Raw genomic sequence first — 21,080 nt, 5'->3', positions numbered from 1 at the left:
GGGGACACTGAATAATTGTTTTACTGCAAAGGGGGCTGTGGAACAAGTAAGTTTGTGACCTTCCAGAGAGAAATCTGGGAGGCAGCCAGTCAAGGTCTTGGATTATGAAAACTGAGAGTTTAGAATTGGAAAAGAACTTTAAAGTAGCATCCTGTCACTTTCGGGAGAGGAAAAGAAGGCCTGGGAAGAGTGGTTACTAACACCACATGGTCTGGGGACAATTGGTTCTAAAACTCAAGTCTTTCACCTCTCCTTTCATTTTTTAAATTCTGCATTATGATACTGCTGGATTTGAGCCCAAGTTTCAGTTGGCTTAATTCATTCAATTTAATCTACATTTATAATATATTTTGACAAGAAATGTAATATTCTAATTTCTATTATGTTTATAATGAAATTATAAAACTCTTGCTCAATGGGAACATAATGTTGTTTTTTCCTAAAACCTTGAGTGGCAGTTTGAGAAATAAAAATAAATGGTGACCGTGAGATTTTAAGCGAGTTCAACTTGAAAAATTTAAATTTCAAGTTAAATTCAAAGAGCCGCAGTGTTGATTAAAAGGCAGTTATTCCCCTTGGTTAAAACCACCCTCTGTTTCTTTGTTTCTTGCGTGGGTAGGATCCCCCTTGGCTGTTTTCTTACACAACATCCTGTGCTTGGCATGAGCGTGCACGCCAGTGCGCGCGCACACACACACACACACACACACACACACACACACACACACACTCAGTGAGAAAGAAGATGGGTCATTTTATGTATAATTGTCTGAGATGGCTTCATGCTATAATCATTGGGTATTAGGGCCCAAATGAGACCATGATAGTCTTGGCGTTCAGCCCAAATTTTCCTCTCGTTTTTATTGCCTGTTGGGTTTCTACTCCCCAACAAAACCTGCACTTCCCCCGGCCTCACTCACCCAGGCCTGGGCGGTGCAGTCAGCAGATGGCCTTGTTATATAATCATGTTTAACTGGATTAGACTCAACCATTGAATTTTAGGGATTCCTGACGATTACAGCTGTTTCTTCTCTGAAATGCTTTCACTCAAATAATGTATACAATGTACTGTTCTGGTCAATGCTAGTTTTCCAATGAGCACCAGTGAAGAAGCTTGAATACATCTATATTTTAAATAGGAGGAAGAATTTTGGTGCCAGAAATGAAAATACTTATGAACCTTATTTATGTCTGTGTGCCAATGACAATATTTATTGTTAAGAAGTCTAAAATAATACTGAGTGGCTAAGCAAGATGTTAGGAAAATGATCCCAAACATCATTTCTAGAGTAAAATCTCTGACTCTCCCTGAGTCTGTCCTTTATGCTGTACTTTTCTTTGGATCCAACTCAAAGCATCTTTAACATTCTCTTACCTGCCACCCCCACCCCTTTACCTTTGGTCACAAACAGTATTACAAAATCTTGTCAATTTTTTACTTAAATTTGTTAGTTTCTTAAATTAGTTCCTTCACCACCCTGAGCAGAGCCCCGGCAGCCAAAGGCCTCTGGAACTCAGACACAGCCATGCTCAAGGCCACTCTCCACACACTTGGACGAGCCTCACGCATGAAGGAACCGGCAGAAGAACCCAGGTGTGCGGGACCCAGGGCTGAGATCTCCAAGCCTGCTCGGATCTGGACTGGGCCTCTTCTGCCCAGATCCCCCATTTTCCAGTAGCTAGGCGGTCACACCTACAAGCTGTCCCCAGCGCCATGTAATCCCATCAATGGCCAACATCCAGAGACTATAAAACCAAGCTGCTGGAAGAGAGCGACACAGAGTCTGTCCCCGTGCCTGGCTGTCTTCACTGGGGACCCTCGAAGGGGTGGTTTGAGTCTCCCTTCCCACCCTGAGCAGAGCTCCAGCAGCCGAAGACCTCTGGAACCCAGTCACAGCCATGCTCAAGGCCATTCTCCACACACTTGGACGAGCCTCATGCATGAAGGAACCGGCAGAGGAACCCAGGTGTGCGGGACCCGGGGCTGAGATCTCCAAGCCTGCTCGGATAAGGGACTGGGGCTCTCCCACCTAGATCCCCCATTTTCTAGTAGCTAGGCAGTCACACACACAAACTGCCCCCTGCGTTGTATAATTTCATGGCAGCTGCATGACATCTTATAGCCTAGTTCTCCCTCTCGGAGAACCTGACAAGCTACCGAGAGTTTCCTGCCTGCACGGGAGAGCCTGGCAAGCTCCCCGTGGCGTAGTCATATACAAATAAAGTAACAGTGACGGGTCTCATTCTCCTGACCCTGAAAGAGCCTCTAATGTGGCACTGTTGGGAAGGATGAGTAAAGAGAGGCTGCTAAAATCTCAGGGCTAGGATGAATGGAGACGTTACTGGGCCCGCTCGAACAAATCAATGATTAATGGGATGATAGTGATAGTTCCTCCAATTATCATCAACGTTATTGAGCATATTTATATGAAATTAAATATTTTTAGATGACTTAGGTCTTAAGAGGGAAAAGAATGCTCATTCCTAGGGCCAGAGAGGTAGTATAAGGGTTAAGACACTTGCCTTGTATGTGTCTCTCCCCAGTTGGCAAATCCCTGACCCTCCAAGTTTCCCCAGGGGTGACCCCCAAGTACAAAGCCAGGGGTAGTCCCTGAGCACCTGTGGATGTGTCTCATTCCCTCCTCCAAAGAATTCTCACTTCTATCTCAGTAAATCACAGTTGTGAGAGATGGGAGAAATATTTCACATTTTATCTCCACTTAGTGGTGCGAGATGGGATGAAATGAGAAGTGGGATTCTTTCATACTGCACAACACCCTTGTGATATTAGGGAAGCTTCTACTGAGGATCCAGAAAGAGGATTTATGAGGGGTTCCCCTTCCAGCAAGTTCTCAAGACTCACTGTATCTATTTACTAGGGCATAAGGGGTGTGAAGTTTAGTAGGTGAGTGAAGTCTGGGACTGAGGAGTTTGAATGAGCAAAAAGAAATAATGACTCTGCATAAGAAAAAGAACTCTAATCTGCATAGTCACATTTGAAAACTGTCACTCATTCAACTCTGTTCTTAATATGCACATTTTAAATGCACAACCTCATTTTGTATTACACGATCTCATTTCCTCTTTCCCCCTACCTGCTAGGATCTAATTTACAGAGAAGGAAACTGGAGCTTCAGAGAGAGAAGTTCAGTGAGGTTGAACTTCAGTGAGGTCTTAGGAAATGTTCTCATCTTCTGTAACTGGGAAACATGGCAGTCAAAATGACCTTTGCCCCCTTCTGGGAGTAATCATCCCAGCAACTTGGGGAAAAGTCACTCAGGTTGGCTTGATAATTTGAGATTGAGGGAAGACAGTGCCATAAATTAGCTCAAAGATCTTCTCAGAGGAGACAAGTACACCTCTAACTTCTCTCGCCACAGATACCACAAACACCCCACTGAGGCAAGTTGAAGTGCCCTGAGTGATAGATTCAGCGGGGATGAACCAACTGGTCCAGTGCCACCCCTGGGGTTTGAGCTTTATTGTTTCAGAGGCTGAACGGGTGATTGTGGTAATGTCCAGGCAAGACTGAGAGCCGCTTGTACTAGCAGATGACCAGGCACACCCCAACAGAAGGAAGTGCATATGTTGGATGGCTTTTGATGCTCACAGAAGGCATATCAACCAGAAGGCAGAATATTTGGGTTTGAAAGAGCAGGCTACCAGAGAGAAAGAAAAACCCATTTGCTTTAAGTTCCAGAGGCGCTGGTTTGGAAAGTCCCAAGACAGACCTAGTGGCCTAGGCTGTGGTCAGCATGCCATAGTGCCCTTTGCAGGCCGTGGTCAGCATGCCACAGTGCCCTTTGGGAGGTTGAAGGAGGTTTTTGCTGTTTCTTAGGAGAAACCAAGAAGATCGCATTCCTGTTAAATGATGAGGTAACAGGGTGCCGAGGTAGAAAATTAACAGCAACTAAAGGAGGAACTTAGGTGGGCATACCTAAGAATCCAATCTCAGAATCCAAAAGACTCTCAATGTTGGCATCATTTGGGAGGGAAAACTAGTAGAGGTCAAATTAGTATTTGGACCAGAACAAGAGACCTTTGGGGCAGTGGTCACTATAAGAACCAGTAGATTAGCCAAGGAGCTTGCATAAAGACCACAAAAGTCTGGAGTCAGCCTTCACCCAGCCTTCACCTAGCTGAGGGTAAGGGTGGGCCAGATGCCTCTCTACCGACCCTCAGCAAGCAGGCATAACTGTTTGGCACCATTCTTGGGAGAGTGGCCATAGCCAGAGGAATGGAGTGTCTGAATTTTTAATAAACACTGAAGTGAGTTTTAGATTAAGTCTGAATATAAACGTGATACAAGCTTAGGACTTTCTACCACAATGGACATGGAAGTGTGGGTACTACATGGAATTCATTTATAAAAAAATGAGTAATAATAAAAGTGACTCATAGAATTACTGTATTCTACTTACACATTTCAAATCTGCTTTCCTAGTTAAAAGAATCGGGTAGCCAACGTTAAGATGAAAACTCTTTCTTTTTCGGGGGGTGGGGGACATACCGACTGCTGCTCAGGGGTTACTACTCTTGGCTCTGCTCTCAGGAATTGCTCCTGGTGGTGCTTTGCTAGAGGCACCATCTGGGACATCAGGGATTGAACCAGGGTTGGCCACATACAAGGCAAATGCCTAACCTTAAGTGAACTTCATTCTGCAACAAGATGCATAACAGAAAAATTGTTTTGGGGTCATGAAGGACAAGATCTCTCAGTTCCATCTAAGAAGCAGAATTGAAACCAGAGATCAGTGCAGATGAAATCTTTCTGAGTTCTTTTCCAAGGGAGAATCTGATGGAAGTGGCATGGATGCCTGTCTAAGTAACATCACACAGATGCGTGCACCCGTTATCACCATGAGCTATTTTCAATAAACCGGCTGTCATAAACATTACTGACTCCCAAGATCCTGCAGTATCTTTTTTTGAGCGTTAAGAGGCAGCCAGTCGCTAGCACTGCATTCACTTCGAGCTTTGCCTTTGCCTTTCCCCACACCCCCACCCCCCACCCTCCTATTGCTTTATTTTGTGTTCCTGGAGAGAATACCCATCCAGAGGGACAGGTTCACTTTCACTTCCTTCAGCCCTACTTTTAGGAGTCATCGGAGGAAACTGGTGGTCTGTCTTCCTGACTATGCCAAAGGCACAGCCTTCTGCAGGGACAAGACTCTCAGCACCATAGTGAAGAAAATGAAGAGCAACAACTCTCTAGCACAACTTTACCCCCAAACTGCCACTCAGGAGTTGAATTGTATTGATGGCCCTGAAATCCCTGAGGAAGAAATCACACAAGGGACCTAGATTTGGGGATATTTCAAATACAATCAAATATATTATATAGGGCAGCTCCTCTCTCCAGAAAATACCACCAACCATCAGTATGATTGGTATGATATAACCTAAGAAAAGTTGTGTAACTGGATGCTCTAGAAATCGAGACAGGTAGGGAGCAGTTGTTTGTCATATACAGGTGTCTAACTGGTTGGAAGTTCCGTTTTGACAAAAAAATCCACATTACCTGTTTTTGTCAGCCAAAAGAACTCTGCAACAGATTTTTGCTCTTGAAACCGAAGCAAAAATAGCTTCTTGGAGACTTGCAAAAGGCAGTGTATACTCTGAGCAAGAGTGTTCTCCCCATGTCCCCTCCCTTCCCCTCAAACTGCTTCCCTGGGAACTATTTTTTGGAGGTTGCATATTTACCAGTTCATTGCTGCTTTGCTGCTTTTACTAGGTATTAGGGTTATTTTAGATTTTATGTGTAATTTGGTAGGTTATTTTGGAGTTCTGGGAATCCTCAAAAATCTTTTTCGTGTGAGTGAGAGGTAACTGCTTCTTCACTTTACATCATTTTGACTTGGAAAAGGTTTCCTGGGAATGTGACTTGGAAATCAGGAGGAACCTGCAATACTAAATCTGCCCTGTGCCCTCTCCAGGACTATGCTAATACCAGGAAAGATTTCAGGAAATTTATAGAAATATGTTGTGGTCTCTTTTTTGCATAATCCCGGAGGGGAAGAAAAAGCTAAAGTATTGAAATTAGTGATGTATATTTAGGCAGTAAGTTTATTGGAATACTGCCCTAAACCAGAAAAAATTAAAAAACCTCTCCATATGGAAAATAACCTATTAGGGAAGAGATGGTGGAAAGAGATATGGTTTTAATAAATAGTTGAAGCTGTCAGTTAACTACTAATGATTTCTAAGTATTTATTGAAACCATCCAAAATAACCAACATAAAAGTAAAAGTTGAACTGTAAAACTGAGAAGCCTGATTTTTCTCTGCTAAAAACCCTGATTACAGAAACAATCTGTATTTTCCTACAAAAACAAATCCGTATTTTCCTACAACATATACTAAACTTGAGTTACTTCTCTGTGCTTCGTGAGTTTCCACATGTTTTCTAAACGAATTAGGCAATCAACAACAGCTTGTGATTCCTCTCACAATCCATCTCCTTTTACTTGATGTGCAAATATTCAACCAATCTTGAGAGAATCCCCCTATGTTGCTGAAAAATACTTCCACTCTGGAAATGTCAGATTAATGGCAGGATAATCAAGTTCACAATGTAATTAAGAAGAATGAGGAACCTAAAAGGGAATTATGGGGTTACAGTGAATTGCCCCTCAGAAGACAGCCGAGGCAAGCGTTCTGTCGGAGGAGACCAAATTAGTGAGTGGCTTCAAATAAAAGTGTTTGTTGCAGCTTTGACAAGTTTTCTGTCTAGTGCAGTTTCCTCAAAAGCCAACGTGCCCTTCTAGCATTTGTCTCTTGACAGGAAAGGGAGTGTTTGTTTTGTCTGGTTTTAGATTCTCATGAAAGTCACTTTGGAATCACATGTGTGCATGTGTGTGCATGCCAACATACACCACACACACACAGACACACATGCCATAGTTTCCTTCGCCTGTACAAGAGAGACCTACTTGCACGTGATGCATTTTCCAGAGAACAGATTCTTTCTAGGAAGCAGACTGTCTCATGGGAGAAGAAAGAAAACGGTACCTGGGTAATCGTTCTTGTCTATGTCTGAGTCGCCTCTCAGAGTAAAGCCAAATCCGGAAGGGACAGCCCGGGAGGCCCAGGCTCCTTGCAGAGTCTGGGAAGGCTTGGGGTTTAAGCCGTCCTTGTTCCCGTTGTAAATGAGCACTTGTCCCCTCTGATCCTTGCCTGCGAAAGGGACGCCGATGGCAATGTCTGCAAAGGGAGAGCGAGAGACATGTTTTGACACAGAGAATGTTTCAGACACAGGACGAATCCCAAAGTGCCGGGCAAACTGAGTGCAAATGGGGCTTGCTGGCTTTCCCGGGGGTCCTCTGTCCAGGGGCAATAGCACAGCTCTGACTTTGCTCTGCCCAAGGGTGTGGGATGCGGTGCAAACAGCCGGGAGCCGGACTCTGCTAGGGGGAAGTTTCTGTCCCAGGGCTGGGCATAGCTAGTGTGGATCCGGACATAATCACAAGGTAGCATGTGGGAAATGCGCCGTAGGACACCTTAGACTTAGTGATGGGATGAAGAATGATTGATTGCTAATTCCAGTTAGACACCAGACCCCATGTCTTTGCTGTTGCTTACTTATCTGAGTGAAGCAACACAGGTTTTAAGGAACGGAGTTTACTGAGGAGGACATGAGGGGAGAGGAAGAGAGGAGATGGTGTGTTCCAGGGAGGGCGAAAGGAGAGGAAGAGGGATGCACTATCCAAAGTGAAAAGCTGGGCCTGGACAGGAAGAGCAACGGGCTTGAGTGCGGGCTTTGGATGCGGGCGGCCTGGGTCGAGCCCACCATGCATGCTCCCCCTAGCCCTGCCTCCAAGCTGGAAGTGGCCCTGAGCATTTCTGGGTGTGGTCCCCAAACCAGAAACTAACAAATAACATTCCACAAAGGCTTGAGGAGACAAACAGGAAAATAGGATGGAAAAGATTCGGCGCAGAGAATTCAGCACCGTTTCCTTCATGCAGGGACTCAGCATTTGAAAGTTAAAGGTGAAGTTGGATTACTTTTATGTCCCTGGAACTATGACATTTCACTAAACAATTATGTCTGGTGGAAGTACTTTAAAAATGACTAACTATACATTGCTGAGATGTGCTTTTTTATACTTAATTAGTGACTGCCAAATGTACTCATGAGTACCTATCTGATATAAATACTTCCAGGGTTATTTTGTTTGAGTCAATGCCTATTACTTCCTCAAATTTCAGTTAAAAATCCTTTCTACCTTGGTTCTTAAATGTCGAAAAAAATGCTGGCAAAATTTTGTGTGAACTACCAGATTTCTCCGAGGTGAAGCTCTTTAGGTGTTCATAAATAACTAATATAAACTAATTTAATATATTACTTTACATAAAGTAATATAAAGAAGCACAACCCTGAAGCAAGAAGCCAATTCACGAGTTCTCTGCATCACTAAAGCCGAACATCATCTTTCAAAAGACAACCTTTGCCTTTATTTAGAGCTCCTCTTCAGTGACTTCTAATCAATGTGAGAAAATTGTCCAGGTAACCTTCACATTCATCTAAACACAGGCACTTTCCATGGCCTTGATCTTTTTGGCAGTTTATTAAGAAACTGGTCCGAGGAACCAGAGTGCAGAAACCCAGACTACACACACACACACACACACACACACACACACACACACACACACACACACACACACACACACACACACACACACACACACACACGCACACGCACACGCACACGCACACACGCACGCACGCACGCGCGCGCCCCACCCACTGGCCCCAATTACCGTTGTATCCATCCTGGTTGAGGTCTCCCAGGTGTGCCACCGCGCTTCCGAATCTCCCGAAAACCTCGGAGCCGACGAGCACCTGCGGGTCTCTGAAGAGGAGCGGGCTCACTTGGAGGAACAGATACACCTGCCCTACTTCTCTGGGGTTGCTCTCAAACTCCCGCTCCATGAAGAGAGGAGCCCCGACCAGTATGTCGTCCCACCTGCAGGGAGGGAGAGAGATGTCAGCACAGCAGCAGGGGGCAGTGGGTGTCGCCCCCACTCTCCCACTGGGATTCTTCCTTTCTTCCCCGTGACATTTTAGACTCATTCTACCTCTTGCATTGTCATGTCTCTGGAGTAGAATGCTGTAAGAAAATAGGATTTGAGAGAGGATCGCATTGCACCTTTTACCTGTGCTTATAAAAATAACTGCTCTAAGAAAAGCACAGATATTTCAGCTTTTTAATGAGTCCTGGTGTGGTCATGCACAAATTGATCCAAAAGCCCTAAGTAGATCATTCAAAAAGTGAACTCAAGTTTGTTTATAATTTATAGAACTCTGCTTATAATGGTGTTTTCTTGCAGTACTAGCTTAAAAACCAATTTTCCCCTTCATTTAAAAAAATAGTGATCTCTATTTAAATAAAACTAAGACCAGAGAGAGTTATAAAACTTGCATCCCAGATGAGATTCTAGAGTTATCCTCTATAAGTATGGATATTATAACAGAAAAACTAGTAAATCATTTTTTTGGTTGAAAAGTCAAGAGATAGACATTAAGAAAATTAGTTGAACACAAAGACATAACCAGACTATAAGCCAGCAGAAAAAAAAGCAAAAGTGGTTACAAGTATTTCCTTCACAGAGCTGGATGGACAGAAGGACGAACAGAACCGTCTTCCAAATGTTGTGGTTTTCTAAAGAATGCATGTAGTGTTTTTTATTTTTCAAAGTTTTAGAAAAAATTATCAACTGAATTCAACCTATGATCTTTACTAATGATGTATACTAAAAGAAACACCTTAAGATTCCCTCATCCTGAGACCCTGGATATTAACATAAGGATTCTGAAAACATGTGCCAAATGCTATGGCAGCATGCATGCTTTTCCGAGGAGAGGAAGGAAGGTGGGAATGCAATACTCTCAGGCAGAAGTACACATCGGCTCTTGACTTTCTGTAGAGGCTTGGTGATATGCTGATGTTTGCCAGATAAACCTCTTGCTAAAATATTATCATTGATTTCAGAGGCAGAAATGAGATGGAAGCATATATTGAGACAGAGTTTGTCCTTTATGGGGTAATTGGCCTGCAAGACACTCATTCCCGTCCACTCCTCTCTCCAACTGCTTCTCTTCCCTGGGGAGTTCATCCATTGTCTATCTCTTGGTACAACTCAAGAGACATCTGGCATATCACTTCCACTTAATTTACTGTGCTAAGTCATTTAAAGATGGACTATTATGTCAGCCCCATTTACTATTAATTTGTAAGTGAGGTCAAATTGTTGCTCCTAGGATTATAAACGAGTGTGGAGGGGCTGGGAGTTTCTGAGGAAATTAAATGAAATTCCAGATATTGCATAGCATCTGAGTCAGCATTTTAAAGGACTAAAGGGAGGCTGTAGAAGAAATGGTGCCGGGTAACGGTGCACCTAGAGGTCAGCTTTTTGATTGGCAGTGCTGTGAACTGACGTAAAGTTTTCTGAATGGAATCAGGAACAGTGAGAGGTAAAGGTGGATGCTAGAAAGTGCTGGAAAGATGTCAGTGGTTTTTACTGACAAGTGAAATATACCCAGAATTCTCCAAATCAGTTATATTAAAGAGTAGTAATAATGCGTGTTAATAATGACATCAAATATGTTTGATAGTGTTGTCATTGTATATGACAACATATATGACAATAGGCCCTCAGATAATTTTCTGTTCAGCATCATTTTACTAGAATACTGATGAGAAAGAAGAGAACCTTGGTAATATTAAACAACAGTATTTAAAGAGTTGGTTTGAGTATATGTTGTTTTGCTTAAAGTCACCATTTCCAAGAAGCTATTCATGACATTGAGAATGTACTGGTCAACATATATCTGTAAATCTATTGTTTATTTGCATATACTCCCATATAGTATAGTTATATAATCAATATTATAAGCATATAATTCAGGATACAAATAATAAAAATCCAGACCATTAAAACTGAGCACAATATCTGAACAAATTTCTCGTTGGGACAGATACAGAGACAGCAACTAAGCATGTGAAAAGATGCTCAGTATCTTATGTTACTAAAGACTTGGGAATTTAAACACCAAAAAGAGATTTCTAAAAACTTATTCGAGTGGCTAAAATTTTTAAAATGCTAGCATAACACCAAGTGATTGTGAGGCTATGGAGCAAGCAAGGAAACTCTTGTTCCTTGTTGGTGAAAATGCAGGATTGTCAAGCAATTTTGGAAGACAGCCTGTCAGTTTCTATAAGTTAAGCTTAGGCTCACTCAAATTGTGCTCTTATATAGTTAACACAAGAAGTTGGAAACATGTCCACACAAAAACCTCCCAGTGCCCAAGTGAGAAGCAACCAAGATATTCAAGATATTCCCCATAGGTGAATGGATTCACAAACATCTGTACATCATACAGTGGAATATTATTCAGCAGTAAAAATCAACGACCAATCAAGTCACAAAATGATCTGGAAGAACTTCGAATGCTCAATAAAATATGCCAGTCTGAAAAATATACACGCTCTCTTGTTTAAGCTTATGATATTCTAGAAAAGACAAGGATATAGAGACAGAGGGCTGGAGTGATAAGACAGTGGGGAGAGCACCTTTCTTGAACATGGCCGACCAACATTCAATCCCCAGCATCCCTTAGTGCTGCCAGGAGTAATTCCTGAGTGCAGAGCCAGGAGTAATCTCTGAGCATTGTTGGGTTTGGCCCCAAAACCAATGAAACAAAAACAGAGAGAGTGACATTAAAATGATAAGAATTTGGTCAAAGTAGAGGACAGCAGATGGCTGGAACTCAAGGCATGTCCAGGATAATGAAACTCTTCAATTTAATATTATAAATGATGCATGATATTATGCTTTTGGCATAGCTCATCAAACTGTATAACATAAAGAGTGAAATCCAATATAAACTCTTTATCTCCATTAATAGTACACCAGTAGGGGTTCATTAGTTGTAACAAATCACACTAATGCAAGATGTTAAGGGAAAATTTGCTGGAGATGGAGAAATATGTGTGAATATTTTACTTTATACATGAGTATCTATTAGTAGTAAGATCATAAAGGTTTTATGGTAATTATTAAAGGAAATGTACAACAATTTTACACTGTAGCAATGCAAACAGAGAGAGTTCCTTCTCCATCCCAGCCCCCCAAGAAAAAAGCATAATGCATTCCCTTTATCCTTGTCCCACCTTGTAAGAGCCAGAAGTAGGTGAGACCTAACTTTGGGACTGCCTGGGGCCTTGAGCTACGTCCAGCTTCCATAGGTGCTCATTTATCTACTACAGCCACAGACCCAAGAGTTGGAAAAATGCCCTGAGTGTGACTTGATCGACCTTCGAGAAGGAAGTGGGTCTGGGAGCGAGGTGGGCCTGAGGAAAGGCTATTATTTTAGTCTCAAATTCCAAAATCCAAGTTGGATTGCTATACTTAGGTAAAATGTTTTCTTAGCAATGTTCTAACTGCATTTACTTAAGCAGAATTTCCATTATTTGCCACTCTGTGAACATACTATTTAGGTTGATATTTAAAAATTTTGGTTTATACTCCATCAGTGGACTGTGAAATAAATGTAATGGATCTTGACTGTGCTCTAGGCTGAGAGGAAAAGAAGGATTTGGCCCTTCCCACCCTGGCCTTCCCTTGCAAGAACCTGATCACCTTTTGTCGTTCCAATTGCCAATATAAAAATGCATTTGTTAAACTTCTCATTGTGTGTGCTTGCACACGAATACACACACACATGTGCCAGGCTACCTTGTAGTTCAAATACATCTAAAGCCAATAGTTCTTTATTGACAAGACAGTCCTACAAAGGAAGAACAATGCCATATAATTGGGTCCTATGGGATGATCATGAGGTGAGACCAACACAACAGGCTTGCTACATTTCTCTCTGCCTGTACCGACTTCTTGGAATGGGAAGTTATCTGGTCTTTCATTCCAAAAGACAGCAGCCTATCCATGGGCACTTTGGATTCTCAGAGTAATAGGACAGCCTTGATTTATTATTTTAGAAGGGTATTTCCCAAGATATTTAATTGTGAGTCTTCTGAAATGTTCTAAATGTCAAAAATATTAAGAAGGAAGACATTTGTTTTTTATTTATAATTGCATTCTCATAAGGTTGTGAGACAATAATTGCCCCAGATCTAATTGGTACGATGTGCCTTATAGAATATTTGGTTCTTAATGCTAATATTATATATATTAGCAATCCCACTGGAGAGTCACAACATATATTATTATTTCAGTTGGTGTTGTTTTAAATCTCATTTGTCATTCATCTGAGGACTCTGAAATTGATCAAATAGATCTTGACAAGCAGTCTTTAAAAAATGAAATAGAATATAGTAGAAATATCAAAGTGAATGTACTACACATGGTAAGAGTAGATGTTGTCCTATGAAGTATTTGTTTTAGTTGTATTATGTGTTTAAAGTGCTCAACCTATTTCTAATTAGGAACCATCAGCAAAAAAAAAAAAATTTTTTTTCTAAAAACCTACTGCAGGGCTGGAGCAATAGCACAGCGGGTAGGGCGTTTGCCTTGCCTGCGGCTGACCCAGCATCTCCTATGGTCCCCTGAGCACCACCAGGAGTAATTCCTGAGTGCAAAGCCAGGAGTGACCCCTGTGCATCGCCGGGTATGACCCAAAAAGCCAAAAAACAAACGAAAAAACCCACTGCAGTAGGCTATGTGTGCTAGTAACTATTTCAAAATTTGTCACATCGTTTAAAAAATACAGCTATTCGAAATTTAAAATACTAATAAGAGTATTTTTATTGAAAGAATGTGATTCTGATGTGGCTAAGACTGCCCTAGAGTTAATAGCTACTCACTTTAATTGTTTCATGAAAGGCAAGAATTAATGCATCTTGTCAGTTCAGTTACAACAGCTTTCTGTTTCTAGATTTGCTGCTTAATGCAATTATGACACAACTTTTCTGAAAGGACAGAGCTGGAATAAATCTAATACAAAGTAATACATAGTCCTGCTTGCTTTCAAGTGAATTTTCTTGAAAAAATGCTGCTAAGCTAACAAACTGCTAAGAATCTCTTTAAATTTTGTTTCTTTGGACCCTGCAGAGTCAAGAAACAATCCAGTAGACCAAATTGTAAATCTGTGGAATCTCTGAAACTGTATAAATAGTATAAGGTTCAAAAGCCTGAAGAAGACAAAGAAAAAAAAAGCCAGATTTGCTTGCTTAGGCTTATGATGAAAAAATACCGTCTCCGCATCCTGTTAACTTTGTCCAGAAATTCCTGACAGAGTTTACATTGTCACTGTGCGTAGCTCTGGTTATCTTAAGATAAAATTCTCCCAGCTTGTTTATACTTTCAAAACAGTCCCAGGCATGACACTACAACCACCTACCCGAATGTGTGGGGCGGGTCTAAACTTGAGGAGTTCTTGTGTTACACCTGGAGATTTCTAAAAATAAAAATCATGAGATTTGCCCTCCCCCGCCCCCCGCCCCCTGAGTTAACTTTGGTAGGGCCTTTGGTTTTGTTAAAGGGTTGGTTAAGGTGACAAATAATACCAAAGACAGTTAATAAGACAGGTAGCCTTACCCGTCAGTTCTTAAGAAGGTCTTGGCTGATAAGATTCCATAAACTGTGGGATTGATCATAAGCAACAAACGAATCAGGGAGCTAAATGATTTATTAATTTTAGTTAAGAGTCACCATATAGCAACCCACTTAGATTCTGGGTTAAAAATAAAAGGTCTATTTTTTATTTTTTGGAAGGCTGTTGGAGTTGGGAAAATTGAAGACAATTGTGGAGGGAAACAATGGTGGTGGGATTGGTGCTGGAATATTGAATGCTTGTAACAACTCTCATGAACAACTATGGTTTTTAAAAATTAATTAATTTTTTTAATCAAATCAAGTGAGATACACAGTTACAAAGTTGTTCATGATTGGGTTTCAGTCATATAATGTCCAACACCCTTCCCTTCATCAGTGTAAGTTTCCCACCACCATGTACATTTCCTACATCACAGACAACTTTGTAAACCTCATTGCTTCTGTAAGGTGCAAGGGGAAATTTTTGTTTTTCTTTTTGGGTCACACCCGGTTATGTACAAGGGTTACTCCTGGCTTTGCACTCAGGAATTACTCCTGGTGGTGCCCAGGGGACCATATGAGATGCTGAGAATCGAACCTGGGTTGGCCACATGCAAGGCAAATGCCCTACCTGCTGTGCTATAACTCAAGCCCGGGGAAACATTTTTTTGACAAGAAATTTAATCAACTCCTTCAGTCCCCACAAAGAATACGTCCTATTTAGAAAACCTAAACGTGGAAAATAAAACTCTATTATACTAGCAAAAAAAGAATGCTGCTGGAAAGTTAAGATTTTTTAAAAATTATATTTAAAGTTATGATTTGTTTTTTCAAAAGGTAAGGGCTTCAGTCTCAATTCTAGTTCTAAATTCTGCTGTGTGGCTAAAACTCCTAGTTAATTCCTTTCCTCATGAATAAATGTTGAGAAAACTAGAGGAGGGTTTTGGAATAAATACTAGCGGGCTGAGAGATGGTCTAGAAGTGAGATGTTTGCCTTGTTCGCTGCTGACCCTGGGTCAGCTTCTGGCCCCTCCAATGATCTCCTGAGCACACTAGGGGCCACTCTGATCATACAGCTGGGAATAGCCCCTGAGCACAGCTGGCCTCGGCCCCAACTTTCAGCAACTCCCAAAGCTAGCAACAACAGATTCTGTAAAATTATTTTTGAATCCTAACTAGTGAGTAAGCAAAACCCAGCTGACTAGTGTGGCTTTTAAAAATCTATTCAAACCGACTTTTCATATATGTCACGACACTTAAAACCACAATGTTTTTATTCTTAAGTCATTTTTAGCCTCATTAAAGATAATCTAAGGGTTGTTTGGATGAAAATAACTTTGAAATGATTTCATGTTTTTATAAGTGGAAGTAAGACCTTCCTTATAAAAATAATGGAAATCAATCACATCCACATTTAGTCTAAATAGGAACGTGGGATTCTTAATAGGCAAAACACTTAAACACAAATATATGCTATTATTCTACCATGATCTCTTATTTAAGGTAATTCAAATCCATGTCTTCTCGATTCATAAATAGGTATCGATAACTATAGCTAGAAAAATCAATTTATGTGTGTAAGAGAGGGCAAGAGCAAGGAGGGTGGATAGAGAGAGAAGAGAGAGATTCATAGAAGTTAATTCACAGGAACCAAATTCACAGAAGCAGAAAATAATATAGCAGTTACCAGCGCTACACAGGAGGAGCAAGGCAGATGTTGGTCATCTGTGAAGGATGAGTAAGTTTCTGAGCTTACTGTGGGGCATAATGATCAGAGTTAATGTGCTTTTGACTGAGAATTGACTCAGAGAGTAGCACTGTAGCACTGTCATCCCACTGTTCACCAATTTGCTCGAGCGGGCACCAGTAATGTCTCCATTGTAAGTCTTGTTGTTACTGTTTTTGGCATATTGAATATGCCGTGCGGGCGGGATACTCTCAGTAGCTTGCTGGGCTCTCCGAGAGGGATGGAGTAATTGAACCCGGGTCAGCTGTGTGCAAGGCAAGCGCCCTACAAAAATTTATTCCATTTCCCAGTTTTTAGAGGATATGAGAGGCATGGTATTCATCTCATTTGATCCAAAAACATATAAAAATTCTTTTATAAAACAAAGCTCCTGGAAGAGAGCAATGTAGAACCTCGCATGGCAGAGCCTGGTAAGTTACTCATGGCATATTTGATATGCCAAAATTGATAACCATAATGGGCCTCATTCCCCTGGCCCTGAATGCGACAGGGACAAATGGAGATGTTACTGGTGCCCACTCTAGCAAATCAATGAGCAACGGGACGACAGTGACACAGTGATAAAAATTCTTTATGGATTACAAACTATTGAACATGGAAAATAGATGTTTATTTCCCTCGTTTACAGTGCTTAGTAAAAAGTTCTCTGTGTAGCAAGAAATAAAATTTTTGGTAAGTCAGCAGAAGCTCTGGGAATCTTTCCTAATTAGTGTGTGATCTTGGAAAATTTATATAACCTTTGTGTCTGGGTTTGCTTCTGGGCAGTTTTAGGTAGCTTCGTTAAGTTGTAGAGTGAATCTTCCTATGCCATATGATAGAGACAGCAAAGTATCATCTCTACGAGAAAATGTTGTTGCTTAAGGTCATACTGGGTTCTAGAATTGTTTCAGTAGAGAATAAAGAGGCCTGCACTTGAATAGCTACCAAAGGGGAGACCAGATATATATTATCTAGGACAAGGCCCGTACAGGAATTCACCCCTGCTGTATCAAGCCCGTGGAGGCTCAGGATCTCTGGGGCATGCAACATGTTCCCGCCCGAGCTCAGGGAGTCAGCTGCCTGTCTGCAGAGACCTGGCCAGGGAAGGGAGGTCACTGCCCCTGTTCACAGTGGTTTCCAGTCCCTTGTCCTGGCCTGGAGTCACCAGATGCCAGGCTTTCCCTGTGTCCTTTGCACACCAACAATAGGGAGGGACTGTTTGAGAAACACAAGGGAGTGAATCACATCCTTATTGTTGTAGCGTATGTTGTATCTTCATCTGGGGCGAGAAACAGCATCTCTCTTGGTCTTGTCTACTGGCTTCCAAAGCACACCCATTTGTAATGGAACCTTGAACTGATATACGGGTCAGTACTTAAACAAAAAATCCCAAACAGACTGCAAATCTACGGGCACTTTAGGATGGCAATTTTTAGCTCATGGATGTTTTTCTCATTGCAAATCAGAGTACACAACCTAATAAAAAAGGAAGAGCATAGCATTTTTTCAGAAAGAAAAAAAAAGAACATCAAGAAAGAATAAATCACTGGAAACTCTCTGTGTCGGTTGCGACCATGTTGTTTTGATCAGCAGGAAACCAGTGAGGGCTTTATTTCTCACAAGTTTTTTTTTTCTATTATGAACATGAAACAAAAAAACCCTAATTGTTGTCACAAAACTGTGCTGTAGACTAGAATAAGTTTCCAGGAAGGAGACAATGGCCTGTAGGGCCTATTGTGAAACCGGGGGTTGTCGAGGGAGCGGGCAGGGGAACACTGGGTTCGCCTGGGCCCTCATGCTGGAGACTGCAGAGCGGCGGCCTCACTCACCCGTGGTGCGTCTCCGTCTGTGCCCCTTCCCAGGCCCCGTGTGATTCTGGGATGCTGAAGGAAACTTCCAACATCTAGCTAGCACGCCACGTTTCCAGAGTTGAAAGCTTCCCCCGTTTTCTTTCTAAATGACTGAAACTGTCACAACCAACCCACCGGGCCCTCCGGTTAGGATTAATAACTGGTGCTTCTCAGTGGTACCTTTTTCTTCTCCCAGCTAAGCTGGAGATGAAAGTAAGTTCGTTTCCAGCCACTCACTCCAGGGCGGGTTGGCATTCTCCGCCCACCCCCACCTGGGTGCAGCCACGACTGTGGCTCTGTGTGACCCTCTCTCATGTCTCAGCAGGCTGATGGCCATGGGCTCCTCAAAGACCTCCCGGGCCCAGGCCACGTGGCTGCCAACGTGTTGTTGGGAGAAGCTACTCAGAATCCCGCAGGGGCTCCTGGACAGTTGCGTCCTCCTGGGCCCAGATTCCCCATCCACGGTCCAGGTGGTTGGCTCTGCAGACAGCAGTTTGGAATCAAGGAAGTAGCTGCCAACTCTTCCTTTCCCTGCCTCCATGCGTGCCAGCAGCTCTGCAAGTGTGCACTTCCCGCCAGAACAGCCTTCCCAGAGCAGCCCCCGACTGCTCCCTCCATCCCTCTCACACCCTGATCTCTACACTTTCCTCCTGCCAGAATTCAAATGGCACATCCGGACCCGGCAGAGCTAGGAGTTGGAGCATGCGCTCTGTAGGTGGGAGCCCTGAGTGGGTCCCAGGAGCCACAGGTTCCCATCAACCTGACCACAGAAAGTGGCCCTGAACAATGGACACTGTGGCCCCTAAGTGGCCCTGCTGATGTTCTAACTACTCCACCTCCTCCACTTCTTTTTAAGTTTAATTGAGTGGAAGGTACAGAGTTCCCACGTTACTCCCTCTCTCTCCACCCGACCATGGGCTCCCCCAGGACCACTACTCCACCAGAATGGTCCTTTGGTTACACTCAGGATACTACACTGTTGCCCAAGTCCAGAGTTGATGTGATGGTTCATTCTTGATGTTGGACATTCATGGGTTTATACTACTTTATAGTAGCAGGACTCCCACATTTGGAGTATTACCCAGAAAAGTCCCCTGTGCTTTGCCACTTGTTCTTCTCTTCCTGCTAGGTCCTCACAAACACTGATTTTTTTTTTTACTGTTTTACTATCTCCATAGCTTTGCCTTTTCCAGAACATCATACAGTTGGAGTGATACCATGTGGAAACGTCTCCAACTGGCTTCTTTCACATCATAATCTAATTTACATTTTCTTCATGCCTGGTGATTCATTTTCTGGTGATTTGGGAGCCCATTTTTTTGAATGCTGAAAATAAACCAAATCTCTATCTGAATATACCATCTTGTTTATTCATTCACCTATCAGGGCATCACAGTTGCTTTTAGTCCTTCTCTGATGTTTCCCAAGCAGGACACATCACACGCTCTTTACCTGACTTATTGTTTGTCTGTATCTGCCAACCCCAATTCCAGTGTAACCTTTATGAGGGTGAGGTTTCTAGTTTATTCTGTGCTAACATCCTGACATCTAGAACAGGACTCCTGTATGGTAAGTGTTCGAGAAATACATGTTCAAAGAAAGGAGAATAAGAAGACATTTTCCCAGAGTTAAAAGAAGTATTATATTTTTATCAAACCATAATCTACCACAAGATAGAAAAAGTATAATTTTAGAAATACAAAGGCTAAAGTTTATCACTGATGTAGCAATGTATTTAGCCCAGACCTAGAACATGGTGAGAATTCTTCAAATACTTGATTTTACCAAAAAAAAAGTGAGCTTCATCATCAGAGTCACAGTCTGTTTTGTCACTGAAATATTCTGGGCAATGTTGGGAAGATACCAGCTGCTCCAAGAATATTTACTAGGTGGATAGTTCGTCCATGTCAACTCACTGGTTTTCTTACTTCTGTGTTTTAAATCAGTCAGGAGCTCTTTTAGTGAACCAAAGCAATGCCTGATAATTTATTTTTTGAATGACTTAAACACAACTATCATTTATCATGCTCATTGGTCCTTGCTCAATTATAATTTACTGCCATGGTCTGAAAAAAAGATTGGTATTATTTCATCTTTTCCATAGGTGCTTCAAATATGTGAGTGAAAGCAACGTCAGGAGAAAGAAACCTATTTGTGTGCAAATGTTTTGTGAATGTATCACATGTGAAAGGGAACCCTAGGAGTAAAAGAGAGACAGATGAGAAAATTCTTCAAAGACTATGGCTTTTGAATGGCCCAGGACCAAATTAAAGAGAAAGTTAAGTGGATTCCTTCTAGAAATGGTAGATGTGGAACATCTCATCTCAGTCAAGTCCTAAAATAGGATGACAAGAATTCCTTAATAGATATAGATCCTTGCCCTGAACCCCCCCTCAATAAAGCTAAAACAAGAGAGCTTTTATTATCTTTTGTAGGTAGGATATATTTCATGAACAAAAAATAAATAACATCTTTATGAATAAATATCTAGTGAGAAAGAAAGCTCTTATAAACTTACCCATCATTATTAACATCTGACACGGCGACTGTATATCCAAAATAAGAGGCCATCTGCAAAGAAAAATTATTGGATGACATACTTTGCATAAACAATTTGATATTTATCTCTTAGTGACCCCAGAAAGATTAGTCTCATTGTGACATACATTTGCAAAAAATTTACAGACATGGACAATCTCTTATATCTGGAGAGTCTTTAAGTTCTTTAGCCTAACCTCTCATCCAGTGTGGAATCCACAGTAACCTTGGCATCTATTCGGGCATCCCTGTGAGATGCTGAGCATCCTGGCAAGATGATTAAACGTTCTGAGGATACCTAGTGCATAGCAATTTTCCCCATGTTTCAGAGCTTAGAGTATAGGGCCAGAGTTAGTTCTGCATTTTCATGATTCAGCCCATAGTTACATCTTGCCAAGACTTTTATTTCCC

General features: G+C 41.9%; 1 protein-coding gene across 1 annotated transcript in view; it reads right to left on the bottom strand.

Annotated features, from left to right (window-relative positions):
* The window catches only part of ITGA8 (integrin subunit alpha 8), a 138,363-nt gene that overhangs the window by 79,305 nt on the left and 37,978 nt on the right, over nt 1-21,080 (bottom strand). Inside the window, exons 11-13 of the mRNA XM_012932026.2 lie at nt 20,650-20,702; nt 8,763-8,968; nt 7,011-7,202 (exon numbers count right to left, since the gene is read on the bottom strand). Of these exons, the coding sequence (XP_012787480.2) occupies nt 7,011-7,202; nt 8,763-8,968; nt 20,650-20,702 (451 nt within the window). The remainder of the gene's footprint in view (nt 1-7,010; nt 7,203-8,762; nt 8,969-20,649; nt 20,703-21,080) is intronic.

This window comes from Sorex araneus, chromosome 9 (genome assembly GCF_027595985.1).
Source record: "Sorex araneus isolate mSorAra2 chromosome 9, mSorAra2.pri, whole genome shotgun sequence".
NCBI lineage: Eukaryota > Metazoa > Chordata > Mammalia > Eulipotyphla > Soricidae > Sorex > Sorex araneus.
The sequence above is the reverse complement of the archived record's forward strand: the minus strand, read 5'-3'. Positions and strand labels throughout refer to the sequence as shown.